Source organism: Phalacrocorax carbo, chromosome Z, assembly GCF_963921805.1.
Source record: "Phalacrocorax carbo chromosome Z, bPhaCar2.1, whole genome shotgun sequence".
NCBI lineage: Eukaryota > Metazoa > Chordata > Aves > Suliformes > Phalacrocoracidae > Phalacrocorax > Phalacrocorax carbo.
This window is the reverse complement of record NC_087548.1, coordinates 16,559,159-16,579,831: the sequence shown is the minus strand read 5'-3', so window position 1 is coordinate 16,579,831 and position 20,673 is coordinate 16,559,159. Positions and strand designations below refer to the sequence as shown.

The 20,673-nt window shown below is 40.9% G+C and overlaps 1 protein-coding gene across 2 annotated transcripts in view; it reads left to right on the top strand.

Moving 5' to 3' along the window:
* The first annotated feature begins 3,707 nt into the window (after positions 1-3,707).
* RICTOR (RPTOR independent companion of MTOR complex 2) overlaps positions 3,708-20,673 on the top strand; it is a 103,607-nt gene continuing 86,641 nt past the window's right edge. For both annotated transcript variants that reach the window (XM_064439385.1, XM_064439384.1), the window contains exons 1-2: positions 3,708-3,807; positions 3,984-4,031. In XM_064439385.1, the coding sequence (XP_064295455.1) occupies positions 3,759-3,807; positions 3,984-4,031 (97 nt within the window). In that variant the 5' untranslated portion in view covers positions 3,708-3,758. The remainder of the gene's footprint in view (positions 3,808-3,983; positions 4,032-20,673) is intronic.

The following is a 20,673-nucleotide window of genomic DNA, read 5'->3' as shown; positions in this document are numbered from 1 at the left end:
ATTACAAAAGTTCTTGCTAACAATATAGAGAGAGCAAAAGAAGCAATGATTTTTTTTTAACCTTTTCATCTCATTCACTAGATTTTCTCCTCTTCCTGTTTGTCCCACCATCATTCAGGATTTATCATCTATTTAAAGATTATTTTATGATATTGTAAATTAAGGAAGAGTGTTTCAAATACCTTTGGATAAAATAGAATGCTCAACAACTACAAAATTGCTGGAGCTCAGTTGAATTCAATAGATTAATTTCTCATCTGCATAGCTTGATTCAAGTTTATATTTTCTCTCCTTCTACATGAATATAAAGGGCAGGCTGCAGCTGGTGTAAATTGCACATCCATATCCATTTCCACAGAGTTTAAACAATTTAAGTCAGTTAACGCCCTGCCCCTAGCCTGTCCCTCATACCCAATATTTCTTCATTTGACTCCCCAAAAGTGGAAAGCTCTTCTCTTTGATCTTCATATTAGATGTTAAATCTTGGACATTTTTAGTTCACATAGTAATATTCTCTACAAAATATTGCAAAACCCTATTTGGCGTATAAAGAGGTGGCCACTGGCAAAATCCCATGTCTGAGGAGGAAAAAGGGACTGTCTTCTAACTGGAAAAGGATGGAACAAAGCAGCTTCTTCATGCAGAAACATTTTAACACGGTTTCAAAATTAACCTGCCTCTGCACACCTCCAGGTGACACTCGAGTTTTGTAGCTACGTGCTCATACATTGTGCTGTGCAGTTGGGAAAGGAAGTGTGCAAGCAGCTCACATTGGAAACTCTGCTTTCACACTGCGTCCCCTGCTTTAGGAGACACACTCACCTATACAGAGAAGCTATATTCCCATGAAATTATAAATTAAGAAGTAAAACTGAACTTGTCTGATTCTCCATGTGGCCATTACAATACCTTTTCTTTAATTTGATATATAGTGATTTAGACACTGAATGACAAAAACAATAAATCAAAGAGGCTGCCTTACACTGGATCAACTGTAATCGGTGACACAGACAAGCCATCAGACCAGTGAAGAAACTAATTTTCCCTCCGGTATTAATTTCCCCCCTCCAAACGGACAAAATAGCTTTTATTTTTCCCCTCCATGTTTCTCGCCTCCTGCATACTCAGGAGCAACAGTGGCTGACGAAAATATGTAGAAAATTAGGTAGGTAAGGAACCTTTATTTTTTTAAATTAAACTTTTGTGATTCTTTCTCCACAGTAATGGGAGAACAGAACATGGGAAAAACTCCAAAAATAGATCTCAAAACATATTCTACTCTCACAGGGTGAGGACTCCTAATACCAGCGTTGACCACGACATTTTAAGGGCCAGACTCAATTTGCAGCATGCATTTATTGGTTTTCTTTTGTGGGGAGCTCCCATGTATCTAACTGGTAGTTAAGACTACCAGTTGCTTAAGACTAATGCATACTTGCTATTTTCCATTTCACCATAACAAAAACTTTAAAATGTAATGTTGGGCTTTTTTTCCCAGTTGTGGCAAATATTACTTATACCTCAAATTGCCTTCAATGGAGCCCTGTGGATTACAACTTATAACTGATATTATGGCATTATTTTGTGTGTCATTATCAGAGACAACCTCAATTTTGTCTGTGTAATTCAAATATAACTAAGGGAAAGAAAAAAAAGAAAGAAAGAGAAAAGTGGAGCCCAGTGAGTTAAGTGAAATATTTTTATTATTAAAAGGCATCTGCAGAAACATAGCTGCAAAAGAGTACTCCAGAGTTTAAACATTACTCCTTTCTTCTTCTCTCTTGCTGGAAGATGATGTTCTGGTTCTTTTAAATATATCATGTCTCTCTGACTTTGTATCTGTAAGGGAAAAAATAAGTGCTATATGGCACCAGCATTTAACATGAGAGTCCAACGCATTTCACATGCATATTACAAATTCTAATCCAATTCACAAGTTAAATAGTGGACCAAAACTTAGTGGTCCTTCAATGCTTATGTGAAATTAATTAGTCCCAGCAGAATTCGTAGTAAGAAGGATACAACATTACTACCACAAGCACTAGTTAATTTGGCATTTTTAGGAAGTCAAGGGTACCCTGGACATGAAATTTTAAAGGGCAGCCCAGAGGCATATTGATGAAACTATTTAAGGAAGTTTGATACCTTTGGTCCTCTGTTATGGACAGATGCGATTTTGTTGTTTAGACCTTTAAGTTTGAGAATGTGGGGTTCTTCAAGAACATCAGCTCTATATTTAATAAGGAAAAATCAAAATAGGAAAGTTGTTGAAAATTGTATTTTAAAATAAATATACTTGATACAATCCTAGTCAAACAAGATTTTTATACGTGTGTCATGAACTGATATGCCAGAAAGTTCTTCTACTCTGGCTTTACAAATAATTATTTTTAATCTCCCAAATTAGTATTAATGTTTTAGAAGTGCACCAATCACTGCACTGTAAAAACTAATTTACAATTTTTGAGATGAAACTGAATGTTCATGAATACTTCATAAAACCAGATTTTTATGAGTAATGCGGGAGCTTAATTGAAAGACCTCGAGAGGAGGGAAAACTCAGAGTGGAATATTATTTACTACAAAACAGGAAAACTATTACCTGAGCTTGTGAAGGTATTTTTATACACCTGGCAACTTCTACACTTCAATTTGATTATGATTAGCTGGCTCTGCTCCTGAGAATTTTCAAAGTCTGGGTACAAGCCCTTGCCTTGGCTACAGCTACGGCTGTCTCACGTGTCAGAACACAATGGAAGGTGTACCTGCTTATTTAAACTTTTGCCTAAAAAGGACAAGAGCAAGTAAATATGTGTCCTGTTTCTTGTAGTGAGACTTCAAGGTTGGGTGTTTATATATATATACACACTTATTAGCCAAGTTTAACAAATATCAAGGTAAAAAATAGCTCAGAAACTGGGACTGCGGAGAGACTCACTCAGTAAATATTTTTTCCTGTTTTTAATTACTTCACATATTAAAAAGCGGAGTGCAGAAAACATCCGGTGTACAAAGCCAACGATCATGCCGCATCCACGTGAATTACCATCTTATCACAAGGCAAGTGCAGCTTTAAAAAGGAAAACTAAGTGGGAAACCTCATAAAAACAAAACCAAAAGAAAAAAAAAAATTCACTTGACAGACCAAAACCTTCAGATGTGGCGAGAGACCAGTTATGCAGGAAGCCAGTTCCCGGCAGAGCAAGCTTTTCAGAAGGAGGCACTTCGCCCCTCAGGGGGAAGCCCCGTCAGGGGCCCCTTCGTTCCCGCCACCCTCCTGTCCCCTCAGCGCTGGCCTCTCGGGGCTGAGCTGCCCGAGGAGAGGCGCCGCAGGCGAACCCCCGCCTGCGGAGCCGGCCCTTGAAAACGGCCTTAGGTCCTGAGCAGACTGGTGCTTCTCCCTCGGTCAGGCTTGCAGCGGCTCGGGGCGGCGGGTGGGCGCCCAAGCGGCTGGAAGAGTGACCCAGGCGTGCGCCCAGGCAGGCGGAGCCGTCCGCCACCTTCCCGGGGAAGCTGAGGAGGGCCAGCTGCCACCCGCCCTCTAGCACTTAAACACCCGCCTCGGAACCCCCAACCACCGCCCGACCCGGGACGCTGACGGTGGCTAAGCTGCAGCCGCCCCGCCTCAGCCGCCCCCGCGCTCCTCCCGGCGGTGGGGCGGAGGAAGGGAAGGGGCTGCCGGCCACGGCAGCCGCTCCGCCGGCTTCTCCTCGCGAGAACGGGCGAGGTTTCCGGTGTTGTGACTGCGGGCTGTAAAGATGGCGGTGAGCCTCCGCGCCCGCTCGCTGAGGCACCTCCGCATCCGAGGTAAGGGGTTGCCGGGTAGGCCGCCGCGCCGGCTGTCCCACCCGCCGGCTCCCGCTCCGCGCCGGTGCCCAGCCGCCCCCTCCGTTCCCCTCCTTCCTCTCTCCTCCTTCCTTCCTCCTCCTCCGGCTCCTTCCTCCCCGCCAGCCTAACGCGCTACTCTTCCCTCGTCCCCGCAGGTCGGAACGACAGCGGCGAGGAGAACGTCCCCCTCGATCTCAGCCGAGGTACGGACCGGGGGTCGCCGCCCGCTCCGCGCCGCGGCGTAGCGAGACTGGGCGGGGGGGGGGGGGGGGGACGAGCCGGGGGAAGCCGGCAGCAGAGAGCGGCCTGGTGCTCCGGGGCGGCCGCGGTGGCTCGGCGGGTGGAGGCCAGGAGGCAGCGAGGTGCCGGTGGCCGCCGCCGGTGGGCTGCCCGGCCACCTGCAGTGAGCGGAGCCGCCCGTAGGTGGAAGCCTCTCCTCAGCCCCCGCCGGCTGCGGGGCAGCAGGGGGCACCCGGGGCAGCGCGGGACCGCCCCCCCCCCCCCCCCCCGGCCACAGGCGAGGGAAGCCCCTGCGTGCGGGCAGAGGCTCCTCGGCCCCTGCCGCGGTTGTTTGCGGAGGAGGCGGCCGCTTACAGGCGAGGCTGTTTACAGCGTCCGTCATGCAGCGGGGTCGCCGGCGCCGCGCCCCCTCGGCCTCGCTGCCGGGGCCGCCTCCGGCCGCCGCTCCACTCGGGGGTCGGGCTCTGCGGCTCTGGAGAGCGCTGAGGCGGTGGCTGCTCCAGCCTTCACCCCTGCTCGTACATCCCGGCCTGTGCCGGGCAGGCTGGCCTTGAGCCGCTTGCTGTGAGACCGGAGGGCTCTCATCTCCCGTTTACTTGTTAAATTGCCCCAAATATCCTGCACTGCTCTTAGGTGGGGGGTGGGGGAATGAGAGGAAGGAAGCGACAGTAACATCGGCCAAATATGTAGTTCATTTTGCCTTGCTGAGGGCTAAGGCACGAGTCAGGCTCTTCCAAATATCTGAATGAAATGCAGAAAACAAGCTGGCCTGCTAGAAGCAATGATCTTCCCCGGGGGCAGAAGATCTTGGTCTAGGGGAAGGAGTAAAGTTGGTGCTTGTAGTATAACTGTTCTGCTTCAGGAGATCCAGGACTGCTGCTATTCTGAATAGATCCATTTTATGAGGAAGTAGGCAGGGAAATGACAGAACCAATGAGGTAAAAGTGGACTGTGAAGTGTAAAGGAAGTACAAATATTAGCAGCATCAGTAAAGCTTTCAGCTTAGTAAGAGGCTGTAACAACAACTGCACCTCTAATTCTTCTTCTCAGTATGATCTGTGTTTAGATTTTTTTTTATTAGGCAATTTTACCATGGGCTGAAAGTTATCTCTGTGTATACATATCATATTGACAAGTTCCTGGGAAGACCGCTGAGGTTTTTTTCAGTTTAAAGGAACAGGCTTTTATGTCTCCTCCCACCCTATATCCAAATGGACATGATTGCTTTAGCGAGACATTGTCTTCAAAATTAAAACAAGTGAAACTTTCATCAACAAAATGTGGGACAAAGGCCTTAACAGTTCAGACACATGTCGCAATTATTACTGCAAGCAGAGTTATCTGTTTATGAAATACACAGAATCAGGATTTTAATGAATGGCTTTAGTAACTTGTTTATGTTGCGTAGCATACGGAAGTGTTGTGATGTGAAAGAACAATATACAAAATTCAAATGCTGGAGTAGTAATTCTAGATATGGCCTGTTTTAAATCTTTTACTCAATTCGATAGGTGACTGTCATTATGATATTGATTTTGCCATGAGGTATTTTCAGCCACCTCCTGATTCTACAAGATCTGTACTAGTGGCGGTATAGTTACTTTATGTGTATTGTGTTGTAAAAGAGGCTCTTGGGTGTAAGATGCAAAATACATTTTTAGTACTATGGAAAAAAAGGTGTGTTGCACTGTGACTGGATATAGCCCCTGTTTAAAAAAAAAAAGTTATTGTTGTGGTGGTTGCAGTTGAATAAGAAGCCGCTTTAAATTTAGTTGTGAAGCCCTTGTCAAAAAGTGGGGGGTTGTTTTTTGTCAGAGAAACTAGAGCTGACTGACGTAATTGTATAGCTGTATAGCTATCCATTGTAGGTATTAACTTCATTTTAAAGAGAAAACAAAGTAATAAGTTAAAAAGGGTTCAGCAGGACATTAACTAAGCTAGATGATAATTTCTACCCTGTACACAAAGAATGTTTGTTTTTCCAGCTGTTACAATAGTTATATAAGCAATTAGTTTATTTTAGATTGCTACCCTAATTCTGTATTAATAATACACTGTTTTCATTCACTGTGAGTAGATAATGTAGTTTTCCACAGGCCTCACGTTTTCATTGAGTTAAAAGAATATTCTAATGTGTTGGGTTTTTTTTTACCCTGTCAACTGAACTTTGGGTTGATTAATGTGAAATATCTGATTTGGGCAAAGTAGAGAATCACCATAAACAGCGCCTCAGCCGTAGGCTTCTAGTTACAGTGGCCTCTTTATTACAAACATACGAAATTGTATTGGTATTGCCTAGTTTTAAACAGGTTCCTATTAGTGATGGCATGACGAACATGACTTAGCATACATGTCAGAAGTTCACTAGTCCGTACCCGTGGACTATATACTAACTGTGTTCTTTCCATGCAGCAGGCCAGTGCTGTTACTAAGTATTTCAGAACTAAGAGAGTGCTAGCCCTGTTCTGCTGCTTGAGTCCTACTTCTTTGTGGCTTTTTGTGCAGCAAGGCTGGGGGAGTGCATCGCTGCTTGTAGAGGTGATCTACCTTTCTCCACGCTGTTTGCTCTTTTCTCTGTAGCTGTAATTTGAGGGTTGCCAGTGTTTTCTGGGAAAACACCATGTTGTTCTCTTACATATTTTTACCGTGGCTGGTATAGTAGGGTTTTAGTCTTTGGAGCTTCTTGGTGCTCTGCCTTTTTGAATTACATATAATAATGTTTATGAAAGGGGTTTTATATGGTGATGCATTGTGTGTGTGAATTCTCTGCTTACAAAATTAGCCTGGATAAAGATATTAAAGTCTCTGGTTTGCTATTTCTAGTTTTGGGGGTTTTGTTTGGTTTGGTTTGGTTTTTAAACTTCTGGGCAACTCGACCCTGGCTGTACCCCATCTTTTAAGAGGATTCTGATAAATCTTTGTTTGAGACAATAACTTCCTTAAGAAAACAACATTGGAAAAATTGTTCCCAGAGCAAATATTGTTGTGTATAATGTTGGTATAGTAAGATAAAACGTTCAGATACAGATTAGACTCATTGTTTTGTCGCCTTAGGGTCACATGTTGTGTCTTCTATTGACTACAAAATTGCGATTACTAATTGGAATTCGGCATACTCAGGTTTTAGCCTTGTGTTCTATCACCTGCTCAGAATAGAACAGACAAGGAAAAGGAGGACAGACTTACCACCAGTGCGACTCCCACTGCAGTCATCTGGAAGGAATTAGCAATGAGATGAGGCAGATTGTTTTAATTAGACTACTGAAATCAAGCTTGTAACTTGTTAAGGCCAGAAAGGACAATTGGAGTTACCAGCCAGGTTAGTGCATTTGGTAGGAATTCTTGCATTGAGTCCAGCCATGGTTGTGCACGTAGCTGTGATATAGTATTATATGCTTTTACCATAATTGTTTCTGACTGTTCTACAGGTATTCCAAGCTGAATTACAGAAGCTTATATACCTCCCAAAGCTCTGGGCACTGTAAAAGGCTTGTATAGTCCACACTTTGTTTGCTGCTACATTCTTTGCTCCTGTCTAACTGAATTGCCTTACCCTATTGGGTGACCAACACCTTCCTTTGTTGGAGTTTCAGCTGTTGCTTTTGGGTTGTGAAGGCCAAAGTAGTTTAGAACTTGTGTAGTTGAGAGCTGTGTCTTACAGGGCCTTATCTGTAGTCAGGCTCTTTTACATGCCCATCCTTTAGGGGATTCCTGTAGCTCTGAGCCTGCAGTGGCTGTTAGGAACTTTTCAGAGCTTGTTCGCTCACTGAAGCTTTGGAGCGATACAAGGGTGTCAGCTGCTGATGGTCAAGTGCTGTTCATGTCTCTGTCTTCATTTTTTCCTTTTTGAGGGTGTCATAAATTGAGACCACAATGGATCATAATCCAATTAGAATTTTATTAATTGTAGCAAGTAGAATATGAGCAAATACAGCGCTGGACGGCAGGGGAGTCTGCGCTCCGCCAACTGCCGTACTGAGCAGTTCAAACAGTCTCTCTTTATACATCTTTACTTCCATGTTCAATGAGATAGTGGAGGTACTTTTCGCATGCTTCAGTTGTTGTTAGGGGGTCGTTTCCTGCTTCCTGGTGATAAGGGGTTGCTTGTCTTATCTCTGTCGATAAGTTTGGACATCTGATGGTTATCTTGCATAAGCACGCCTGGGAGGTATTCTTCGCATGCTTTACATTGAGCTTAACATAAGTCTTAATAAACAATACCTTAGTTCAGTTTCTCACAATCCCCCCTTTTTCTTTTTATCCTATTATTGTTTATTAGACACTACTTTCATTTTCGGCACTGCAGGCAAATCTTCTTCCACAATTCCGACATTTATCATAACACTCACAAGGTAATATCTCACAATTACAATCATAGTTCTTATGTGGCATAATGCATTCACAACAATCGTCATCTTCATTAATAGATACACTCTTATATTTTGCTTCAGACCTTGTAGTCAAAATAAGCAATTTAGCTGGGTCAAACCGTTCTTTAATAAAATGTAAAATACAGCGTAATATACAAGGTCCAAATATAAGTCCCAGAATCAACATAATAAGCGGTCCTGCTAAAGCAGACAACAAAGTGGTTAGCCAAGGTGAAACATTAAACCAGCTTTTATACCATAACTTGCCCGCTTCACGATCTTTTTTACGTTGATCTAACCTTTTCCGGAGTTTGGGCTATTATCGATAATAAAACTAACGATATACCAGGAAAAAGGGTGTCTGTCAATTTTTCCAATTTAAGTACACTTTTACCAGTCTTGGGGAAGTTCGACCATAGCTGCTTTTGCGTCTCATTGTTCTGGTTCTTTTCTCCACAGTTTGTTCCTCCTCTGCCTCGCCCGTCGACTCGGTTGCTTCGAGCCACGGGGTGTACCATCTTCTCGGCAGCAAGGGAAATCTTCAGGAGAACAGCTGTTTCGGGCTTTCTGCCTGTTTATATAGGCCTCCCACTTTGCAGCTTTAACTAATGGGACTAAGCAAGACACAGCTAGTACTTCCCTTCTGCACTTTGTAGCCAAAATTTCAACCACAAAGGGGATTGATTCGTTGGAATGGTAACAATAATACTAAGGGTTTATTCCTTTGGCAAAACTTTCCACCATTCGTGGGATCCTCGAATAATTTCTTGTTCCGACTCTAATTGTTTTTAATTTCCACTCAGTGAGAGTTCTTTGGGTTTTCCAACACTGTGTGCAAACTCCTATCGGAGGGTATCCATATTCACAGTGTGTCCACCATTTATCCTGGCATACCTTACACTTGCAACGAGCAAATGGATAACAATCGCAGTTCAAATGATTGCATCTAATTTGTATATCTAAAGTGCTTATTAGCTTTTCCTCTATATTCAATATTGTGTTACTACATAAGTTTAGCAATTTCCTTCAACACACTTTGTACGCTTCCATATATAATAGATTAAAAAAAGATAATTATAGCAAATATAAACAGCAATATACACTTTATACCAAAAGGTAATGCGGCAAAATAATCAACTAAAGTTCTTATCATTACGTTATCTTTTCAGAGTTATCTTGGTGTCACCTGGAGTACTGATTACTTTCCAGTGGGGTCTCGTCACTGGGCCTTTAATGCGACTAGCATGAGTCCATCCACACTCAGCAGTCCGGACAGCTGTTTCATCTTGTTCCTTAGCTCCCATTTGTTCTAGTTTTTCCTTTTCTGCAGACTCAAAACTCAAATTATTACTAACAGGTACTTGTTGCATAGTCAAAATCGTACTATAATTGCCTGCTACTCGTTTTGCTTCTGTATCAGCTGCATTATTTCCTCTAACTTGATAACTCGTGCCTCGCTGGTGTCCCTTTATATGTACAACTGCTATTTTATTTGGTATTTTCAATGCCCCCAGAACTCGCCGAATTAATTCTGGGTGTATCAGTTCTTTTCCCTGTGAGTTAACAAATCCTCTCTCCTCCCATATTTTCCCAAAGGTATGTACTACTCCGAACGCATAGCGTGAGTCTGTATATATAGTTCCATCCTTTCCCTTCAGTGACACTAAGGCTTTCCACAATGTGTACAGCTCACAGGCTTGAGCCGACCAGCTGGCACTCAGGGGGCCCGATTCTATTGTCTTAAATTCTCCTTTTGCCCCAATTACTTGTACTTTTTCAGGGGAAACTTTACATCCCTCAGGTATTTGCCTAATAGTCGATTTCTCAGCCCCAGTGTCTACTAAAAAGGTGAACTCTTGTTTATGGGGACCTATTTTTAATTTTATCAAGGGCTCATGATGACTCCGGTCCCCTAAGATATAGAGCCCCTGACTCTCCTATTCCGTTTTTAATATTTCCTCATCCCTGATCCTTTCTCTGCAATTCGTCTTTATATGTCCCTTCTTTCCACAGTAAAAACAACATCTCTGTTCCTTCTTTACTACCACGTTCCCTTGTTTCGTTCCAGCAGATCTGTGTTCACCAGTCCGCCCTTTGCGATCCTCTCTGACTGCTGCTACCATCATTTTTACTTGTCGCTTGCTGCTCTCTTCTTCCCGCTTTACGTAGACTTTCTGAGCTTCCCTCAATAATTCATCCAACCCTCTATTCTGCCAGTCCTCTAACTTTTCAATCTTCTTTCTGATATCTTCCCATGATTTTGCCACAAACTGAGTTTTGAGGAGCGCTTGCCCTAAAGGGTCGTCTGGATTTACCCCAGAATACAGCTGAAGGGCTTTCCTCAGTCGTTCCAGCCACTCAGTAGGGCTCTCATCTTTCTTTTGTATTTCATTAAATGCTTTATTGATATTCTGGCCACGGGGTACTGCTTCTCTAATCCCTTGAATTACTATAGTTCTCAGGTCCTGCATATGAGTTCTATGCACCGGATCCTGATTATCCCAATTAGGTCTTTGGAGTGGCCATTTAATATCTGCTTGGGGTCTCTGGGCATGCTGAGCATCCCACAGTCTCATTCCTGCTCGTCTAATCATATCTCTTTCCTCGGTAGTAAATAATTGACCAAGGATAGATTGCATCTCATCTCAAGTATAAAGGTTTGGTCCCAAAAATTGATCTAATCTTTCTGCCACTCCGAGTGGGTCTTCAATTAGGTTTCCCATCTCGGTTCTTTTAAAATCTCGTAGGTCAGCCGAACTTAGGGGCACAAAAATATATCCAATCACAGGTTGGGGTCCCCCCATGGGCATTTCCCTTAAAGGATACATCTGAGCTGCCCCTTTTTGACTCCTAGTTACGCGTCTAGGAGGAGGGGGAGACCCTTGTTCCGATTCTGGTGGGGGAGTGGGCACTCTGGGGACCTCTGAAGGGGCTGCGGGAGCAGGAGGAGAAATATAAGGAGGGGGGGGTTAGAAGGGTTTCGTCTAACTCTTCCTTCTTTTTCTTTTGTTCAGTTTTTACTTCATTCAGTGGATAAAGTCTAGCTCTCGGTCTTTCTAGCCACACTTCCGCATACTGACTCTCTTCTGGGTTAAGGGTTTTTTTTATTGTTAACCCAGAGGTTTAATTGTTGTCTGACCCAATCCTCTTCTGACCCATAGACTGGCCAAACGACATCTTTAGAAATCTTCTTCCCTCCCCATATCCTAGTACAATATTTTATCATTTTCTGTTTATCTTTCCCTAGGGTTCCAGGGAAATATCTCCAATTGTCTAGGATATATGCCAGAGGGGTATTCTTAGGTACAGTGGGTACCTTTCCCATGGGAGTCGAAGGCTTGCTGCCCTTCGCCCCCATCTTCTGGAATATCCACAAGCGTGCACTCACTCGTTCCCCTTGTTCCTGGCCCAGTCCCTCGCGGGAGATGGGAAACGCAGTACTTAAGGGTCCGCACTCGCCTGGTTCAATATAGCGAACCTCTCACTCGTTATATTCCAGGAAACCCAATCCCGCCCGAACGGTAAACCCGCGAACAAATTCGCCATATACTTACGCGCCCTGCGTCTTCGTCCGGACTCCCGTGCACAGAATTTTTATGGGATTTTACCGGTTTCTCCTTTGCTCATCATTCTAGAATTTAGGTTCGTCGGTAAGGTTGAGGTAAGCTGTCGGTCGCGGGGCCGCGGATTGCCGCGGGGCGCCTCCCCGGAGGACAGAAGCTCACCGTTCCTTATCCGAGTCACGGCACCAAATTGTCATAAATTGAGACCACAATGGATCATAATCCAATTAGAATTTTATTAATTGTAGCAAGTAGAATATGAGCAAATACAGCGCTGGACGGCAGGGGAGTCTGCGCTCCGCCAACTGCCGTACTGAGCAGTTCAAACAGTCTCTCTTTATACATCTTTACTTCCATGTTCAATGAGATAGTGGAGGTACTTTTCGCATGCTTCAGTTGTTGTTAGGGGGTCGTTTCCTGCTTCCTGGTGATAAGGGGTTGCTTGTCTTATCTCTGTCGATAAGTTTGGACATCTGATGGTTATCTTGCATAAGCACGCCTGGGAGGTATTCTTCGCATGCTTTACATTGAGCTTAACATAAGTCTTAATAAACAATACCTTAGTTCAGTTTCTCACAAGGGTAACAGTCTTTACTTTCTGATACTGTACTCTTTAACTGAAATGTACCTATCTCCAACATCAGTACTTCCATTTATTATTCATAAACATTCATTACGAGATAGTGCTTTGATTTAGCAGCTTTTCTTGTACAGCCAATTCTCTGTACTTTGTAAATGTTGAGTCCTCTAGCTACAACATGAGACAGATACGAATGAAGTAGCAGAGAATACTGGCTTTATTTCTCTCCCTGAGAGAGGGTTTCACAAAATTGGCTAGTGTTGTCTGAAAAAATACCTTCTCCTTTTTTGCCTTCATTCTCCATCACTTCCTTCTATCATGTAGGTAAAAATAAAAGATAAAGAAGTTCCATTGAACCTCAAGAGTTCTGAACTGTATTACTTTTCTTACTGTGCTTGCATCACTGTAAACCGTGTTGTATTTGGTTCCGTGTGCCCTCATGGCAAATGGTAATGCATTGCATGCAGGGCAAACATCTCAAGATGCTGTTTGCTGTTTACAGCCCACAAAAATGTCAGGCATTTTTAAGGGTTATTTGCAGGATAGTCAAGTAAGGCTGGATGAAATCTGTTTCCAAATGCAGCCTGAGATGTGATGACCGTGCTGTTTCCAGCTTCCTTCATCAGTATGGAAGAAGCAGGGAGGGATGTGGCACACCTGTCTGATACTGAGAGCTCAAGTAATGGGGGAGGGAAAAAAACCCTTTTGGAGTGCTTGCAGTGAGGTAGTGGGGAACCTGTGCAGAGATGGTAGCTGGTTTATACTTGGTGACTCAAAGGCAGTTCTTCCACATGGCAAGACCATTACAGAAAGCCTTTTAAGTTCTTTGCGTACCCTTGTGATACATGATCTGGCTTGAAAACAGGGAGAAGTGGGGTTCCACCGCATAGTAGAAACAGTATTTTAAAAATACCTAAATAAATAAAATGCATGGGGTCCTTTCACCCTTGCTCCACAGTGTGCCATCATCGCAGTGGATAACTATAGCAGGATGCTTGTGTTAGAGCAGGTCACACAGAGCAATAGCTGGTTTTTTGCTCCCTTCTTTGTGACTCTGTTACAGAAGCCTTAATAGGAGGGAGAAGGTAATTAGTAACATTTGTTTTCAGTTCTTCTGAGATATAAAGGAGCAACTTTAAAAACAACTGGAGAAAGCTCTTGTCTTGCTGTAGAACATTTCTCAGACTGCTTTGTTCTTGTATGTGGGGGTGTTTTTTATATAGGGACACTAAAGGAGGAGTGATCAAAGATGGTAGCCTGCTAACTTCTTGGGCAACATGTAACCTTTTAGTAGGTTTTAAAAGTAAGAGGGTTAGAGGTGCTGAGTATATGTGCTCCAAAATTAAGGCATATGATCAGCTTTCCTGTCTGCGCTTGTGCTTTAGTTGACTGTTGTTTTGGAGTTGTATAGTGCACTGGCCTGGTTTGATTAATAACACTTTGGTGTTTGGCTTTGCTTCCTAAGGTATTACTGCTTTTACAATCTTAAGTCTTGTCAGAACTATGAAAATGGTGTGCGCATACAATATTTCTTGAAAACAGGAGCAGCATTTTTAATGAAGGAAAAAATATTAATAAAGGCAACTTTAAAACCTTACGACGCGCTTACCTAGTGTTAAGGTATCGATCTGTAGGAGCTGGGCACTACCATGTCAAGATCTGTATTCATAACTGTCTTTAAAGTTTTTGTGTACAGCATCTCTAAATTTGTTTTTATGGGTTGTTTTTTTGTTTTTGCTACAGTGGTTCAGATTGGTCAACAAATGTCAGCACTTCTGAAGGGCAGAGAATAAAATGACTGTTCTAATATCTTGTGGTTTCTATTTATATTTGACAGAAGAGATTGTTCTGCGATTTGGATTGGTATAAATAGCTTCTTAGGTGTTTAAGCAGTGCTATGTTTCCACAACATTATAGTATTCTGCTTCCCCCCCTTGTCATTTGAATCTTAGAGATTTTTGTACTGCAGCAGTTTCTAGTTTCTGCCGCCTTCTTGATGTAAATGTTTTAGTCTTTGTCATAAATGTTCTTCAGGTTTTTTCTCCCTTTCATCCCCTCCCCTCCCTTTGAGATTAATGCAATGATTAGTTTCAGGATTTTTTTTGTCAGAGACTATCCAGTATAGATCCTGTCTAAAGAAATGCACCCCTCATCATAATTACAGTAAATAAGGAAGCTATGTCAACAATAGCCTTCCCAGAAAGAAATACATCACTTATTTGCCCAGTTTCATGATCTTCATGCATACTTTACCAATTAACTAGCAATCTCCCTTTTCTCTAATAATGTAGAAGAGATGCTCAACATCAGATAAAGTTTCTCTCTTTAAAGTGGGAAGAAGTGAAATATCCAGTTAGAGTGAAAAACTGCTGTTTTCTAACCATTTATATCCACAGAAACCCAAATGCTGCAGAGAAGATCAGTGTTCGAGAGGGTTACAGGACAGCTTGAGAATTGATGTTGAAACGATGGCTGACTAGTTTGGGGGAATGTACTGAAAAATCAGATAAGCTTTTTCATACTAATTGAGGCTCCTGCCTGAGACATTTTGAATAATGAATGGCATGAGTCATCTACCTTAAAACCAGCTAGCTTCTTACAACTAAGACATAAGAATGTGACTTGAGGCTTTGATAAGTACACAAGAGACTAGATAAAATAAGGGGTTTGCTCTTCACTGGAAGTGTTTTTTAACTGCATGCAGGTAGGCAGATGCTTATACCATAGTGCAGGTGAATGCACACACTGAGCAGCACTCCTGTGCTCCTGAGATAAGTTCTGACACAGAAGGAAAGGTGCCATAACACTGCTACACAAGTGCTGGCTGATATCTGACAAATTGCTTTACTGGAGCACTCATAACTTTTGCGCTCACAACAAAATGTATTTTGCTTTATTCTGGTTTAAAAATCTGTATTATTAGCACATTCATGTATACAGCAGACGTGTGTTTTTTTTTTTTTTTTCATTTGCCAACCGTCTGTTGAGGTGATGGCAAATTTGGGTAGAATGCATCAGGAAAACAGTAGGAGTTAACAAAACTTCAGAGCGTGATTAGTGAATAGTGTATTCACCAAATCCTTGCATCTGGTGAAGAGAAGAAATGCTGGTAAAGATGTACAAGTGACAAAATGTAGTTTAAAAAAAGACACAAAACCCAGTAAAAAAAAACCCAATGCCAAAGAACAAAAAAAAATTCTCCTTACAGTTGTATTTTCTTTGTGATGTGACTGAATTTACTTCTAGTACATACCTGAAAGCTCTGTAGAACTCATGTCCTTACTCTAGTATAGCAAGCTGCATCTCAACGGTGGCCTGAATAGGTTTGGGTAACTAAATATTGTGAGGAAGTGTCTTCTCCCAAATTCTGCCTGAACAGCAATATCCTTGGAGTCAACATTTTTCATTAATAAGTTTGTCTAAGTGATAGAACCTTTATGAAAGTCTTCCTAAAAGGGGAGAATTTATTTCTAAATTTACTGGTTTTGTTTTTCACTATCTAGACTTCTCTAAGCTCCTTTTAGTCCAAGTGCTACTTATTGCAACAGTTTTGGCTACATCTGGCCACTTATTCAGGTAGCTGCTCTGGAAACACTTCAGAAAGCTACTTTTAAAAACTCGTATTTTTTTATTTATTTCTGTAGGAATTAAATATGCTGAATTGTTTTAGACATAGAATGAAAAGCACAAAGGTTCTGAACTCCCTTTCAATTGGAGTAATGGGTAGTTAAGGAAATGTCATGCTGTTTATTAGTGATCCTTTGAATAATGTTGTGAGTCTAAGACCAAATGGGCAGGAAAGTGCTAAAGATGAGCTAGGACAGTTAGTCACCTATATTTGAAATTGCTACTGTCAGTTAGCACTTGTTTAGTTAAAATGAAAGAGGTACATCTCTATACGCCATTTGCATAAGTTACATTTGTTGCAAAATGAACTACAGCTGTTGATTAAGACTGCAGAATGGTTAGTAGGAGATACTTCTGCATAGAGGGAAGGTATTTAAAACAAAACAATACGGCCTTGATTTATGGAAAAATATGATTACAAAGAGTAACTTCGTTAATCTCTTTATATGAGATGTATGGTGAACAATACAGGGATTTTATTCAGTTTCTTCCCCTGCATAAAAGATTGGCTTCCTGCTTGAAGCGTACACAGACTATAAATAAAACAATATATATATTTAAAAGTAATTAATGCATAAAAATAGAGGACTATCAAGAACAGCTGTTGCCTGAAAAATTAAATCTGTAAGTAGTCTTTTTCCTTGGTTACCTTCTTGACTATCAGTGAAGTCAGAATTCAGCTTTAGCAATCTCATATCTGGAGAATTTAGAATGTGTTCATCCCCTTCTTTATGCAAACCATATGTGATTCTCATGGATAGACTTACTGTTTTTTTTATGACATACCAAAAAAAGCGGAAAAAATTTTGATGTTTCCCTAAACATTGTGTTTCCAGCTCAGTATTTTAGGTTAGCCTGTTATTTCAGAGGGATAGATTCGTTCAAGTTGAAATTGACCAATGACTTAGGTGATTTCTGAGTTTAAAGAATTGTACTTAGGTCTTGTTGTGAAACTTATAAATATGGTGCTTCCCATCTCTTCTCTGAAAATGACCTTTTCAAGAGAAGAAGTAAGTCTTGAACAGTCATAGCTACAGATGGATGAGATCTGTCTTGTCCCTAGTACAAGGGACTGGAGATCCCAAGCATCATCAACGCATGTGCTATTTTGAAATCTTCTGGTTATATCATGTTAAGGGGGGTAGTTACCACATTGCACATTTGCCACAGTTTAGAGATTTCCTGCTGCAGTTTTTTGCTGTTTGTGAATTACTTGTAGTTTATAGTTGTGTACCTTTATTAATACTTGAATTTGAGGACATTATTACTTTGCTCTTCCTGTGTCTTGCCAAACTACCCTTCATCTCTTCATTGGCAAACTGGGTGGTCCTCCATCTGCTAATGTTGCTAGGCTTTTTCTTCTTAGATGACACTCCATGTAACAGGGAATTTCTGGGGACGGTGGCTACCTCCTGACAGCTTGGAGTTTATCAGTAGGGGCCATTTCACTGGACAACTTTAATGTTTTTGGGTTCTTGAATGAATTAAAATGATGCAGAGAAGAATCAGAATGTTAATTGGGAAAATAGAGAGGATGACACTTCTCCCTTTCATAAATTATCTTCTGATGTCAATGATATTATTAACTTGCCTGTCAGTTCAATAATACTCAGATAAATACATGATCAGAACTCTTTTGGGTTGTTTTGAAAGGAGATTTGTCTGATAACACTCATCAAATGGTAGTTGCATGATGTGAAGCAGTCACAGTATATCTTTTATAAGAGCATCTAAGATTGTGACTGTCCTGAGTTTTCTGTTTCTAGAATTGGTGGCAGAAAAGAAGAAATGGGTTTGAGGAATTGAAGGTAATTTTCTAAAAAATTACAATAATACTTTCCAGAACATCAACTGTGAATAAGGGTTTAATTTGATTTGTATAACAACATAACGAACATTGAGAATCTGGGAAAGGCTTATCCTTCAGCCTTTTATTGGCTTTTGAGCATAAGAACAGGTGTATAGGGTCACTCCAGCCTTGTGTCCTGTCTTTGACAGTAGCTGATAATTTGTGCAGAGGAGAGAGTAAAATACAGGGCAAACAAACATGTCATGCTGCTATGGAGCGTTCCCCAGCCTCCAGTGTTTTGAGTCTCCGTTCTTTTTGTCATCTTTTTTTCTTTCCCTTTTTCTTTTAAACATCTAAACTTTTGAAAGTTTTAGAGCAAGTTCTTCTAGAGTTTTAACTGTGTACTCTGCAATAATTTATATTTCTGTTTTACTATGAAGTGGTAATGAGAGAAATTTTATTAGGAGACTATAACCTCAGCTTGCTTTTAGTCATCCTAGTGTGCAGTGGTTATAGTTGTGTAATGTTGTAGAAAGATGGCATTATGTTTTTCTTGGGCAGGGGGTAGGGGAATAATTATGTAGTACATAAAGACTGTGTATACCGAGAATGATTGCTAAGATTCTTGGCATTAGCATAATGTCTTCCTGAGAGTTGATGACCTAGCTGTAAATCTAAATGGAGGACTAAATCAAACATTTGTTCTGTATGAATAGACAAGTTATCCTTTGGAATGGTCCTTCAGTTTTCTCCTTCTGTGTTCGAAGTTTAAAGGTGTTTTGAGTTGGTCTCTCACAATCCAAAATAATTTATGTGTCCAATCTTCAGCTTTGTTCTGTGCTTTTGTTTATATAGTATTACTACAGTTTTTAGATGCTAGGGAAGCTGTTAACGTTTCAAATACAAAACATGTTTTTCAGATGTTTTAGCAGTAAAGCAACTCTTGTCTACAAATTTCTATGCAAGATCACACGCTGGGAATAATTAATATAATTCCAAGAGTGAGGATTTAAGGATGGCCTTTATACATGTATAATCTCAGTGTCTTGGTTAGAAATAATGTTGTAAAACAGTAATTTGGAAAGTGGTCCTTTTTTTAACTGTGGTCAGTGCTTCAAGCTGTCTGCAACAGCAGAAGGTGTATTTCCTGCCACCTTTATCCATACTGAGGAATATTTTTTAAATTATCCTTTAATTTACCATATTTTATGCACATCTGCAGAAGATAAATCTATACAGTCACAGTAGGTATTTAAATTTTTGTTTTCTGTTTACTTACAGAAGGATGTGTGTATAAGTCTAGATGTACAGAACTAAAATAGGAAGGATTAGACTCCTAAGTGTAATCCTGATACCAGACTATCTTCTCTTCTTAGGTTCCAGTGATTCCTGGATCCTACCTTGCATACGCTGTCTTTTTCACTGCTTTCTAGTTAATAGACATTTTTGTAACTGTGAAGGTTAATATCTACTTGATTGATGTAGGAAGAAGAACAGTTCTTTTACTTTCTTTGCTGAGTGTCATAAAAGAGAGGAGGTGTTATTTTTAAAATATTATTGATCCACTTTCATCTATTTATAGCTTTCTCAAGCAGCAAGAGTGAAAAAAATTTGAGTTCTCAGCTTTTATTTTCTTTCTGTTTTCATGGAACTTCTGAAACTTACTGAAACTTCTCTGTTGTATTCAAAAAGAAATGCTTTATATATGGTTTGCCAATGGAAGCTATAGGAATCAAACTAAATAAATCTGTAGGTACATTCTGCAGAAATCACTGGTTTTGGTCACCTGTACTTTTCAAGGGGATGCTCTCAACTTTTAAGGTTTTTATACACTGTGGGTTTTTTAAATCTAAAATTTATGATGATTATTTGGCAAAACTTATACATCACACTATATCAGTGCAAAGTATTTTGCACCTTACTGATTCAAGTGTGATAACAGAATTTTAAAAATTATTATAGATCATGTGTATCTGTCTTAGTATATAACACATTTTTCAACCTAATAGTAAGTACCTAAACGTGGTATTATAAACAATTATTTATATTTTTTTACCTTATAAATTGAGACATACCTTCAGTCTAATCAGGTATTACTGTGTTTTTAAAAATTATAGGCTGAATGTAAAGTGTTCATGCGCTGATTTCTTTGAATCTGGTGGAGTGGAGTTGATGTGTCAATACAAATAATTCAGGAGTGATCTCTGCTGTGCAGTTTGCTTTTTTACGTAGCTTTCTCTTCTTCCGTTGTTCTCAGAACCTGGGTGGTGTTCTTCTGTGCAATTTCCACATTTTTGAATTAGATGTAAATTACGAATACTTAATGTTATGAGAGATTACATAATTATCCTGATTTTTTTTTTAGCAAGTTGATAATGGCAGGATATGCCTTCTCATTGGTGTTTCATTTCATTATTAAAGGTGTTGATTAAAAGTGTTTTAGCAGACTGATTACCTGTCATCTAGGCTTACACAGACACCTAAGTAACTGATTTTTGATGTTTCATTGCTTTTAATAACCAGTAACTCATTACTGTTTAAGTGGAAACGGAGAACAGTGCATTAATGTTTCTAATTGGTGTGTGTTTCACTCAACTTCCTTCGTTTTGGCAGCAGGTAGTTTAACAAGCCACTAAGAGCAGCTTTGCAATACACAGTTGCATAGCACTTAAGACT